This window comes from Antedon mediterranea, chromosome 1 (assembly GCF_964355755.1).
Source record: "Antedon mediterranea chromosome 1, ecAntMedi1.1, whole genome shotgun sequence".
Classification (NCBI taxonomy): domain Eukaryota; kingdom Metazoa; phylum Echinodermata; class Crinoidea; order Comatulida; family Antedonidae; genus Antedon; species Antedon mediterranea.
Window position 1 is genome coordinate 6724304 of NC_092670.1, and position 13985 is coordinate 6738288.

The following is a 13985-nucleotide window of genomic DNA, read 5'->3' on the forward strand; positions in this document are numbered from 1 at the left end:
AACCACAGTCAGCAGAATTATTATTTTTTCGAAAATCAATCCGCCTTTCTTTTTATATAATCGGTAAATCGAATAATCTCAGAAATGTATAGAGAAGAATTGTTAATATTAAGTCCAGCCATAGCTGAGTCGTCCGCAGGTGTTATCATTGGATAACTCGAGGATATCGACCTAATATCTGACGTATACTCAGTAAACAAAAAAAGGTTCCAATACGGTACCTTGTAAGTTATGTGAATTAAAATGGATATGAAAGGATTTTAAAATTTCACAAAAATGACTTTGTATGAATCCTTTTAATGTTAATAAACAGCACACAAAAAAATTAGATTCAAATACCTAGTAGAAATTGAGAAATAAACAAATTAAATTTTGGTATAAAACGTCCACAAAATGGCCGACCAACTGGCACGCCATCTTAATTTTTATGAACGTTCTATACGCACGTACGAGATCGTTAAATTTAGAGTTTGAAACACCCGGGGTTGTAGCCACGGCAGCAGTCGTTTTGTGATTGGTTAATGAATTTTAATACAGTCCAATCACCGCCTTGTCTCGTTCGCGGACTGTGTGGTGTAAACAAAATAAACAAACCCATCCTAAACGAGACTTGCGTGTTGCAAGCTCCCTGTTGCTGCACTGTAGCAAAGAATATATATCACAAGAATGAGTATTCCGCGATTTTTGCATGAGAAACTTGTAACAGAGAGCTCCAGTGAATGATGCCCGCCCTCATAAGGGCGGATGTATACATACTAAATAAGACTTGATTTAATAGACATGATACATGTCGCATTAAATAGAATTATGATGATAGTTTTTGCAATTGTAAACTATTTTATAATACATATTTATTAACAAACTAGTGTTTATTCACTTTTACAGACAATTATTTACTAACATGCTAAGTTAGTTCACAAAAAAGGCCTAACACAGCAACACCAAAAATCAACGAATATTACTCAGCACGGCATATTCTTTACCATTGCCGTGTACTACTGTACGCCCGGTAAATTAAGTATTGTTTTTATGATATAAATTAGTATAAAACACATGCTATTAATAGGAGAAAATGTTAAATGTCATTAACATTTATTTGTTTTACCAGAAACAAGTTAAATATAGGAATATTATTAAACTATCCTTCGTGAAAACGCGTAAACACCAACACGCCCGGTCACGCTATCGTAGCGCCCGGTTGATAAAGCAAACTGTTTATACGGCAGTTTTTACTAAATAAATTGCATAAAACGAACAATTAAATATCCAAATAGTATTTAACATGATGTTGGCATGTAGTTGATAACATTTTTATCATCGGAAAATACTCCGGTGGTCCAGCCTTTGATTAGTGAAACCTTCACAAAAAGTTGTATACATCCCAGATACATCCACACTTATGGCGGCGCCCTACCACATGGACAATATTACTGTTACAGGGAAAATCGCGGATTACTCATTCTTGTGATATATATTCTTTGACTGTAGGTAGGTAAAAATACAAATGAATTGTTTATTTACTGTATACTGTACCATACAAGCTGAAATACCCCTAACTAGGCCTGTTATAACCTTTATTACTACATTAGAGAAAATCCACCTCTATTCATTTTATTGGGAATCATATTATTTAGTATTCAGTGTTGCCTAGCCAAGCTAGGGCGGCATGTAATAACAAAAAAATATTTTAATAATGCGTTAGTCAGGACACTACAGCACACAACAATATTAATCAGCGTACTTATAAATAATGTGTATATACATAATACAGTAACACAATTGTGCCTACCATTAACACCCTCAACGATACATCAAGGAGCATACGCTCTCAGCTCACCTCTGGCCGGGCGACCAAACACCGTATCCAGCAGTCATCACTACTAAAAAGGCCTAGGCCTCGCTAGCTCCAGGCCATGGCATTGTCAAACACCATTTACTCGTCCAACCGTTTCTTCAAAACGATGTTAACACCCGTGTTAACAAGACGATGTGGACGAATTTCCATCAATTTCAGTTAATTACAACGAAATAATAATAAAATGAATGTTTCAATAATACGTGTATAATAAATAGCGAAATAAACATCGCTCGCGAGAGGATCGGAGGGTCGAGAGAGAGGCCAAGGTGGTCGACTCTGTGATTCTCACGCATCCGCAAAATAACTCCGTGTACCCAGCAAGATAGGCATTTGGCTATGAATTTCGTAAAAGGTGGCCTTGAAAAACGAAATTAAAATCCGTTTAAAAAAAACCATGGTTGATAATATGAATTAATTTTATTCGATTAGGCTAACATACTTATCCAAGAATAAAAATATCAAAGCGATAAGTAATTACTACCATGCTTTTGCATCAATCAATGATTTACTGCTAAATTCCTATCTCTGTAATACAAAAATAACTTTTAGTGACGTCACAAAAAGTTTTTCACAGGTTTCTCAGTGGCGTTTTGAGAGCGTTGTCGTCCTTCAAAACACTAAGTATGACTATGGCAAGCTTAAAACTGATTGATCTACACGTTGAGCCAATAAAATGATATTGCTAGGAACCCTTTCATATCCATTTTAAGGTAAATACAGATTGTCTGTGATGTGTTATTAATAATTAATAGTGATCTCTGGCCGAACCAGAGTATTAAGTGTATCGTAACTGTTTCTCATGTATATTTTTAGGTACGTTTATTAAATAATGATTTCCTAATTTTTATTTAATTTAGGCGTGGATGGTTTAGCTATTGATGGAATTGGAAATAAACTTTATTGGACAAGTACTTCAGAAGACAGAATTGAAGTAATAAATTTGGATGGAACGGACAGAACAGTTCTTTTTGACATGAAATTGGCTGAGCCACGTGCAATTAAAATAGACAAAGTAAACGAGTATGTAATGGAACTAATAACACCTGGTTCGTTTTGTATCTTGTTTATCTCAACTTGGAGATAAACTGTTTCAATAAAAATTCCACTACGTTATGAATGTCATAACATACCATTGTTGTAGAGGCATCAACACGGCTCATTTACTATTGAAGAATGTTAGGCTTAATGTGTTTCTCTGAATGTCATTAGTGATAAAACATTGGCATCTTTCAGTATAAAATAAAATAAAATAAAATAACAACAATAGTAATAAGTAACAAATAGTATAGATCAACTTAGATCTTCATAAAGTAATTAGTAATTTAATTTGTTAATTATAAAAAAAGATACTTGTATTGGACTGATTGGGGACCTGGAAATGAGATGATAGAGCGTGCGAAGCTAAATGACTTGAATGCCACTAGAACCGCCTTGGTGACGACAGGACTTATATATCCAAACGGACTTGTTTTATCAGTTCCAGGTAAGTTATGAGAAACTATACATAATTATTGTATTGAGTTCAAGTGAACAAATTAATTTGAAATGTTTTTTCAAGGACATTTAATTTTAGTAATGGTAATAATAGCAATAGACGATGGTTTAAACTATTTTTTTGTAAATTTTATTTGTGTAAACAGTTTAGTTTAGTTCGAGTAACAGACAAACAGAGAGACAAATAGATAGATAGATAGATATTTTGTATAATTATATGCTTGTTGAAAAAAAATACCGAGATACATACTATTTTGTACAACATGCCACCGTTCTATTATTTTCAAGATGGAAAGATGTATTGGTGCGACGCAGGAACAGATAAAATTGAAGAAGCTAATCTTGATGGAACCAACCGAACAACAATATTAGATGTAACTGGACAACACCCGTTTGCTATCGACATTTATAAAAACTATCTATACTGGTCAGATTGGATTGGAGGCGTGTATAAAGTTAATAGAAGGACTGGAATATCATCAAACCAAAGTATCGATGGCCGACTTAATCAACCAGGAGGTTTATACATTTTCACTGGTAATACTTGTATTTGATAAATATTTTAAAATATCTATTTCCCACTGCAAGTTCCAATATAATAGCATAAACAGTATATTAAACCGAGTTAAAATATTCTATATTTTGTTCTAAACATTACTCTTTGGACTAAAAATACGTTATGAAACTATTTGTTTTGATATTAGGATTGACACCCAAGTAATATAAAACTGATATTCTGACTTCAACACTTTCTATAGTTTATGTAGACTACCTACCGCCACAGATTCTGGTATGAGTATGGGGAGTATGTATAGCCATACTAACCACATGTGATTTATTTTGATGTTCCGGTTCATAACTTTTGCATCTAAACCGTATAAAACCAATTGCTATTAATTCATTAAAAACGATAAAGGTTAATGGTTAATACTGAATTCAAGCATCTTATTATGTAAATATACCTATATTTTAACTACTTTAAACACCTACTTTTAATTATCACAAATGTACTTATATGTATATTATAAATATATTCACCAATGAGATGTCTTAGTCACACTCACACACACAAAGCCTCATGCACTTGGAACAAGCCTCTACAATATATTCGAGCGCTCTCAAACTCTCAATCATTCCTTAAAACAATATTGACATTTCTAATATTATTTATTTATTTATTTATTTATTTGGAATTACACCTTTAGATCGGTGGCACACTTAGCACAAAGGTGCATCCTTCACAATATAAAATATAACAATTAACAGAAAAGTAAAAAAAGGCAAAAGCAACTATCAACCCCTATCCTACCCCCCACCCCCAATTTACATCGATACATACAGTAGATCATTATTAGGATGAAAAGTCGTTCCAACCAAGTTTAATGCTGTCAAGAGAAATTTTATTAGTTTTTATTTCCTATGTTCAGTATCATAAAAATATTGTGATTTCTTTTCTATAGATAATGTATTGACTATTGACTGCCCGACAAACGTCACTTCAAACAATTATATCGGAGAAGAATTTGGTTTAATACAAATTACCACAGATGAAGGGAGTCCAACTGCCACAGTCACGTGGGATCCTCCTGTGACAAGTGACAATGGAACAGTGACTGTAGTGTCATCACCGTATGGGTCAGGTGACATGATACCAATCGGTACTCACGCAATCACCTTTACAGCAATTGGTTCTGCTGGCAACAATGAAACTTGTGACTTTTATATCAAGGTTGAAGGTGAAAATCTGAAAAAAAGTTTTTCAAGAATTTTATATTGTATCCTTAAGGGAAAAAAACACCAATATGAATAATCTTGGAAACTAAAAACTATATACAGTTTAATATATCAAACCATATTTTCAATTATATAATGTATGTGGATAATCAAAGTCAGCAAATTATCCAATCAGATTAAATGAAGAACGCATGATCAATCATTACCGTAACACCAGGTGCTCAATTCCTACAACGCAGCAATGAATCCTTCAGGTCAAACACATTTCTACAAAACCTTTATAGGTTAGTTTCTGTTTTGTTTGCAGAAACACGAGGAATTATGATATTGTGTTATTTGATTCTAGAATATGGAATGTTTCAATTATAAACACACATGAATGTGCATCAGCATCTTTTTTTAGCAAATAGCTAATTACTAAATATGGTGCTTGCTTTTTAAGTTCTTCCATTCTCTATTAAAACAAATGTCCTCCGAGCTTGTCTCTCTCTTTATAGCGCCCTTCCCCCTCTCATCTGAGAAGTGTCTCACTTCTCCAAATTATAATATAATAATTATTAATCGTATTATTTCGAAAATAATGAATAAATAAATATTAAACGAATAAATAAATACAACTGTAGAGTAACCGTTTCTCTAAAAACCATGCAGGTAATTTCACAGCTCTGTCACATCTTGTGGTTTCAGGACTAGGTATTGGTTTGTTTATTGTTGGTCAGTTGTATCTTGTTTAATATTTGCGATGGCTGGATATATCGTTAAGACGGTTAAACTTTACTTGCGGTACAGAAGAATACTCTGGAGATGGGACTTTAGCAACAACTGTCAACTATTGATTAACAGTCAAATACCACCTGCTGACACAATTAAATCTCTTTGCTAATGAGTATTACAATTATGCAAAGCAATTTGGCTTTGGCGTTTTAAATCCCATCCTAAGATTAGCGGTCTGTTTTTGTGAAACTCATGGTATAATGGGGTTACTTCAATGTAAACATTAATGCGAACACGACATAAAATATCCATTATCTGCCTTTGCTTGTCCAATTACCTTTTCTATACTTCTTGATTTCATAAACTTGTTATTTTTGTGAAACTTTTAGAAATTAATGAAATATGAGCACCACTATCAATTAATTCACTGACTTTGTGACCTTCTACATGTACCATAATTTGAGCATTAAAACGTTGTGGAAGACTACTAGAAACATTATCAGAAATACTATCAGTAACATCGTCTACTATAGACATCCGTGAGGGCTTCAAAAGCGATATTAGCCCCTTCAGAAGCTGAAAATCGACCCTCATTTCCAGCTACAGTAGTTCTAGTTTTCCGGATGATGATTATGTTTAGGTGTAATATTAAGAGGGCTGCGTCCTTTAATACTACTAGGGTAGGTAGGCCTACTCTGGTGTCGTGGGTGGGTTAGAAGTGTAAGTATAATTAGAAGAGTCGTTCCTGTTGTGTCTTTGTTCAGTTCTTCACTAAGTGAAGATCGTCTGAAGTAATCATACTTCTATAATAATTGTCACGTCTCTTTTCACGGTCACTACTCTTTGAATGATCTCTGTATCTACCAGATCGAAAGTTTCATTCGCACTTTCGACTTGTTTTACAATTTTTAAATACGCTGTCTAAGGTTTGTGCACCATATTCATAACATTTCAATTGCAATGCTGGTTGTAAACCACCAAGAAATCGTCGGAAAGCTAAAAAAAAAAGCGGAAAAAAAGCCATAATCAGGAAATCATCGCGAACAAAACTTCTCAAATCTGCAGCGTACAATTGTAAGGATTCATTCGGCTGACGTGGTCTAGCTAGCGTTCATCATACGTTTGAATGCATACATTTTATGTAGGCCTAACTAAACGTTATTATTGTATGTACTAAATCAAGATTTTACAATTATAAAAGTGTAATTATGATTTGATTGTTAATAATCCTTGTTTATTCCTGTTGTATTAATAAATAGATAATGAGGATCCAGTCTTGGTCTGTTCACCTAATATTACAACTACTACAGCAGATGGATCAGATCAAGCAGTCAATGTGAACTGGACTGACCCAATAGTAAATGACAATTCTGGTGAAGGTATAACACCAACATCGAAGTACAATTCTGGAAACAATCTATTTAATATTGGCAGCACTGATGTTATATATGACGCAGTTGATAGTTCAGGCAATGCAGCAACATGCACCTTTACAATTATAGTTACTGGTAAGCATACATTGTCTCTTCTTTCCCGCTTCTCCTTCCTACTGAAGTATCAACACTTAATCTATACAGTATATCAATAGAGAGAAATGGCAAACCGACGTCTAAAATCCGAGTGGGTATAAAATCATAACAAACCGTTGAGGGCGGCATATTTCCTATGTTTATACACGTGAATCATGGCGTCGTCTAACCAATGTTGTTGCTGTAACGCTCATAATTCTTTTCTATTTGTGTATTTAGTCATCCATCATTCACAATCATATTCCTAAAAATATCTCATATCTGTAGGTCTACATTAGACTAGGCCTATAGTATTATAGTAGAATGGTGTTATCAAGTATTCATCACTGGCGGTAGCCCCCCTGCAGGAAGCATCACTAACCACATAACAAAATGGCAGTTGTCAATCTGAAACTAAATGCTAGGCCTACGTCTACTAGAGATGCTCTATTTAGTCTTACTACCTAGCTAGGAGAGGCCTAGCAGCACCCTAGCTAAAGTAGTAGTAGTACAGTATGCAATAAAGAATTTCCAATATTATTATTATTATTATAATAACCTATAATCCGTGCTAGGCTCGCTCGAGTAGGCCTACTCGAGGGTACTACACAGCATCAGCGAAACTATCTAGGGCCTAGAGCTGGGTACAGTATATAACAAAAACGCGTCTTAATTCAATCCAAATTGAAATAAAATATGTTAAGATTTGCCCATATAACATTAAAATTGTTAAGGGTGTTGCAAAAAAAAGATACTGCTATTATGTGTGTTTTAAACGTTCTTTTCTAACTACCTTTTTAACTCAACCCATCGGAATTTCCCATACAAAAACATGTGGCGAAATGGTTTGTTTACAATCTATACCCACTCGGTGAAACTTGAGTGACGTCATCGCGGTTCGCCATTTCTCTCTATTATGGTTAATTCTGACATATAGGCGAGTACAATGCAAAAACTTCGGTACAAATCTCCGCCTTAGATACCTACATTATCTATCTCAGATGTACCACGAAACGTAGATTTGATAACATTAGTTTTCACATCGACGCTCTTGTTCCACTTTTGTCCACGACAAAATTTAGCGTAAACTATCGAAATTTGTGGATATCAAAGGGTTATTTTCACACACTCGCGCTGTTGTTCAACTGGCTTCCAGGTACGTCACTTCCGGCAAAATGGCCGTTGGTGGCGCCATTCAATATTAAATAAAACATATTTTAGTGGTTCAACGTATCGTGAACTACTGAAATTAATTTGTTTTAGATATTCAACTAATCAATTATATTGATTAAAGGCATTTACTTTACGTGAACTACAATTTGTTTTAGTAATTTAACTTTTATTGAAGGCCTTTACTTTTATGTGAACTACAATTGATTGAAATGATTGAATGATTGAAATATATATTTATACTGGGTAACCTCTTCAGTCAAAGACTGGTCTCCCAGGGGGCGGTGATCAGTGGCTATGATGTACTAATAGACCGGGTAACCCCCTACCCGTCTCGAAAGATTTACTAGGTTCTTTAAAGTACACACGAGCTAGATGTGTACACTGGACCTACGGTTTATAGTCCTTATCCGAGAAGACTCGTTCTACCACCAGTACCATGGAGTGAGTGAGCCTCGAACCCCTGCCGATGTTATGGCTACGTAATTACGGTTCCACTGTCTTAACCGCTCGGCCACTCACTCACTGGATTTTAGTGATTGAAATGAATCGTGAACTACAATTTATTTGTTTAGATATTCAAATATCAATTATAAAGGCCTTTATACAATTTGTTTTAGTAATTTTACTAATTATTTATGCTATTTATTAATCATTTATCAAATTTAGGTGCAATTCAATGTTACTATAGGAGGCAAGGCCGACCAGGGAAACACCTTTACTATTTATCGATTATTTCTGTTGCTTGCTCTATTTATAATTATAAATGGTGTCTACTGCGACCGAAATATAAGTAGGCTACGAAAGTTGTTATTTGATCATTTTGTTCCAAAATTAACAAGATGCTGTCATGATATATTGTGATACAAATGTTAAAGCCCCGCTCATTGCCACCCACGTTGATAAAAAATGTTTTTGGTCTCTTGGTACGGTCACGTTACAGACTGTTTCAGTGATTGATGACCCCTATTACGGTTTCCTCCTGTGTGTAACGTTTAAATAATATATATAATAATATAATATACGTATACTGTTCTTTACAATTATATTATTTGCAATAATACCAATGAAAGTTTTACATCATTACAGGGAGAATTAATGTACATTTTGTTTACAAATAAATAAATCTATTGAGTAACTTTTTCCTTTACGTTCCTAACCACCGATTGCTGTCAAGTGTCCATACATCATTACTGACAGGCAGTGGTGGCGCCAGGATCTTTCCGACGCGGGGGCTAAATTCCCCGACGGAGGGGCTATACGAGCGAAGCGAGCATCGCTAGGCTGGGGGGAAGGGGGCCGCCGAGGGCCCCCGGTGGGGGTCCAGGGGCGACGCCCCCGGAAGCAACGCGTTATAGCGTAATTTGAGGCCGTTTTAATCAGATTTAGGGTAGCCAACTTTTTCCATTTTGTATGGTATACAGATAAAATACTGTGCGATAAAACACATAGCACTAGATCCGATGCGATGACTGTGTAAATCCATCCTTTCAATTTTAAAAATGAAGTTCAATATTATGCCTATCATAGAAAATATACACGAACGTAAAACTTCCCACGGGCCAAGATGTATATATCGTTATATTCGCAGAGGCGTTGGCAGGTTGCTGTCTGGTGGGGTGCGAACATTGTAAGTGCGCGAGACTAACACCCATGGGCTGATCTGAAAGAACATTTTGACAATTAAATAGAGCTGCTAGGTCTCCGGAAATTGCAATTATACATTGATATATGAAAAGAAATTACAAGTCTACCAGAGAACTAGCCCACCGAGGTTGATATAGAGCTAAGAACATTTTAAACAAGTAGAGTTGTTAGGTTGGATTATACTATTTCGAAAAAAAAAGAAACAAAATATATACCTCTCCAGGACCAAGAGGTTGAGCTGCTAAAAAAATTGTGAAAAATAGAACTGCTAGGTACCTGGAAATTGCACTTTAAATTGCCCATATTGATAAATGAAACAAAATTATAAGTCTACAGGACCAGCCCGCCATGGATGATTGGGTGGAGCTAAGAAAGATTTGAAAAATAGAGTTGCTAGGTCCCGGAAATTTAACGTATTATACTTCGAAGCATAAACAAAAATATATACCGGTACGTCTCCAGAACCAGCCCTACCATGGATATGGAAAAAAAAATGAAAAAAAGAGAACTCTATGTTCCCAGACAATGCACTAACTGTATATTGTACATCGAAATATGAAACGAAATGTATAAGTATCCATGACCAGCTCTATAACTGAGGACGATTGAGCTAAGACAATTTTGAAAACTAGAGCTGCAGGTCTTCAAAAACTACACTTATAACTTAAAAAAATTCAGGCCTAAAGGCCTAAAAAAGTGACCCTTTTTACCTTTTATTTGGAGGGGAATGCGTCCGCAAGCGTAGACCATTTTCCTTCGGGGAAAATCAGTTCATTTCCCAGATGTGAATCTGGAATTTCGATGTATGATGAGCAGTTCATGATATACAGGACATTGGAAATGTAATAACTTAGCTATAATAAATAAATCATTTTGTTTGACAAATCCAAAAGAAATTACTCACATTCTTTAGTTTTCGCCATCTTGGCTGATGGCTTGATCACAAGTGATCTGGTCCACTACTACCCCCCGACGAGGGGGGCTACAGCCCCCCGTTGCCCCTCCCCCCCCGCTGGCGCCACCACTGCTGACAGGGGACGTAATCAATCATAATTGGTATACATTTCGCATCTTACCAAACTTATTTTTCAGTACAGGTTCAAATCTCACACATACTGTACACAAGACCGAATATAATAATTAGCCTATATTGTTCTCAATTCGTACCTTTTTTAAACTCTAATTTGCTATATTACCCTGGAAGCTATATTTTTGGCGTACCTAATTTATGGATCACCATGAAACATCACAAAATAAACATACATTACTCATCAGTCATATGTAGCAGCAGCATAGGTGTCACCCGGGCTTCAATTTCCAGAGGCGTTGGTCATGTTTTCGAGGACCATTCGGGTACACCCACTAGAGAGTACGCGAGCGAAGCGTGCGAACCCTCTAGTAATATGTTAATTATTGTATAATGCATTTTAACCATGATTTTCTTCAATCACTTGGTATGATTTTTACTATAGATATCATTAATTATAATTATTATCTTCATGGTTTAGATTCAGAAAATCCGGATATTATAGATTGTCCAATTGGTATGATTGTTAACACAACAACTGGTGAGGCATTTGCAATCAATGTCACATGGATGGAACCGACAGCAACTGATAACTCTGGAGATACTTCTGTACCAGTAGCAGACTACAGTTCTGGTGATAATATGTTTGCAATTGGTGACACAAAAGTCCAGTACAATGTCTCAGATTCAGCTGGTAACTTTAATGATAGCTGCAATTTTGTAATCATTGTTGAAGGTAAGACTGTTTCCTATAAGAGGAAATTAAATTTGAGTTATAGTTTTTCACGCTGCTGATCTAGCCCGCTACGTCACAAGAGATGACATAATCCGATATAAAGCAAGCAGCAATTTTAGTTAACTGAGAGACTGACATTTTTGCGAAAATGGAAACTCCACTATAATTTATAGGTCCCAGCTGCTAGACACAAAAAACGTCTGGGAAAAGAGTCTAACGGTTGAATGACAAATCCCAAATCATTTATGGTATTTATGAGTCCCATGATATTATATAATACTGTAAATGAAAGTTTTTGTTTGTACCATGGAACTATAATTATAGTTCTATGTTTGTACTAAAGTGACAAAAATTGAGTCTGTATTTCATATCAAAGTTATTCACTTCTGTAACAAAACAATAATATTTATTCACATATAAAAAGAGAAAAGAAACGTTTAATTATAACTAAAAAACCATTCTCTGAAAGACAATTTAAGTATTTTTTGCTTTAAATTACATTTTTTTCAGGTAAAATAACTATTATGTGACAATAAAATGACACATTCAAAAACAAATTTGAAATAAAAAATATTTTTCAGAGAGACAATATATCTTTAAAACTGTTACGTTATAAGCGAGCAGTGTTTTTTGTACGAAATATTTCTTGTTTAATGTGGTTTTGTCAAATTCTAATTTTTTTATTCCTGTTATTTTTGTGTAGATAATGAAAGTCCAATAATTGACTGCCCGACAAATGTCACTTCAAAGAATTACATCGGAGAAGGGTTTGGACTAGTAAATGTCAGCACAGATATAGGACGTCCAAATGCCACTGTCACCTGGAATCCTCCTGAGACAAGTGACAATAGTGGTGGGCTTGTTACTGTAATGTCGTCATCTTTTGAGTCTGGTGACATGATACCATATGGTACTCACACAATCACTTTTACAGCAACTGATCCTTATGGCAATATTGACACCTGTGACTTTGGCCTCATTGTTGAAGGTAAAATATAAACCTCTTTGTAATTTTGATAATTTACAAAATACAGGAAATATAATTGTTTTAAACAACATTTTCATCAATAATTCTTCACCAATTTTAGTTAATTAATAGAGAAATGTTTGCATAAATGCATTATTACCTTGATCTTCTTTCCTGAGTATTATTACTATTATTTATTATAAGTTATAATTATTACCTCATGTTTTAGATCCAGAAGCTCCAGATATTATAGATTGTCCAATGGATATAATTGTTAACACAACAACTGGTGAGGCAATTGCCATCAATGTCACATGGATGGAACCGATAGCTACTGATAACTCTGAAGAGACTCCTGTACCAGTAGCAGACTACACTTCTGGTGATAATATGTTTGCAATTGGCAACACAACAGTACAGTACAATGTCTCAGATTCAGCTGGTAACTTTAATGATAGCTGCAGTTTCGTTATCACTGTTAACGGTAAGACAACTGTACCTCGTTGGTGGAAAATAAAATTGAGCTACAGTAATGTGATTATATCAAATTTAATTTATTTATTTCCTGTTATTTATGTTGTGAATAGATAATGAAAGTCCAATGATTGACTGCCCAACAAATGTCACTTCTAACAATTACATCGGAGAAGGGTATGGACTAGTAAATGTCAGCACAGATATAGGAAGTCCAAATGCCACTCTCACCTGGGATCCTCCTGTTACAAGGGACAATAGTGGTGGACTTGTGACTGTAATGTCTTCATCTTTCGAGTCTGGTGACATGATACCATATGGTACTCACACAATCACTTTTACAGCAACTGATCCTTATGGCAATATTGACACCTGTGACTTTGGCCTCAATGTTGAAGGTAAAATATAAACCCCTTTTTTAATTTTGATAATTTACAATATACAGGAATTATAATTTTTATAAACAACATTATGAACATACTATAAGATTTACCTTCAACACACAACACAAAAGAGAACATATTTTATATTGCAAAAGTAAGTCCAAGTAATTACTGATTGATGATGAATTCCTTGGCCTTTATACAAAAATTACATCTTTACTGATGAACCCATTTTTTTCATTTTTACCAATAATTCTTCACCAATTTTGAAGC

The 13985-nt window shown here is 34.9% G+C and overlaps 1 protein-coding gene across 1 annotated transcript in view; it reads left to right on the forward strand.

The window, feature by feature from the left end:
- Positions 1 to 13738, forward strand: part of LOC140040661 (hyalin-like) — a 29334-nt gene extending 15596 nt beyond the window's left edge. The window contains exons 10-18 of the mRNA XM_072086764.1: positions 2716 to 2878; positions 3205 to 3341; positions 3641 to 3889; positions 4813 to 5088; positions 7060 to 7308; positions 11634 to 11888; positions 12592 to 12876; positions 13085 to 13339; positions 13443 to 13738. Coding sequence (XP_071942865.1) covers positions 2716 to 2878; positions 3205 to 3341; positions 3641 to 3889; positions 4813 to 5088; positions 7060 to 7308; positions 11634 to 11888; positions 12592 to 12876; positions 13085 to 13339; positions 13443 to 13738 — 2165 coding nt within the window. The remainder of the gene's footprint in view (positions 1 to 2715; positions 2879 to 3204; positions 3342 to 3640; positions 3890 to 4812; positions 5089 to 7059; positions 7309 to 11633; positions 11889 to 12591; positions 12877 to 13084; positions 13340 to 13442) is intronic.
- The last annotated feature ends 247 nt before the right edge of the window (positions 13739 to 13985 follow it).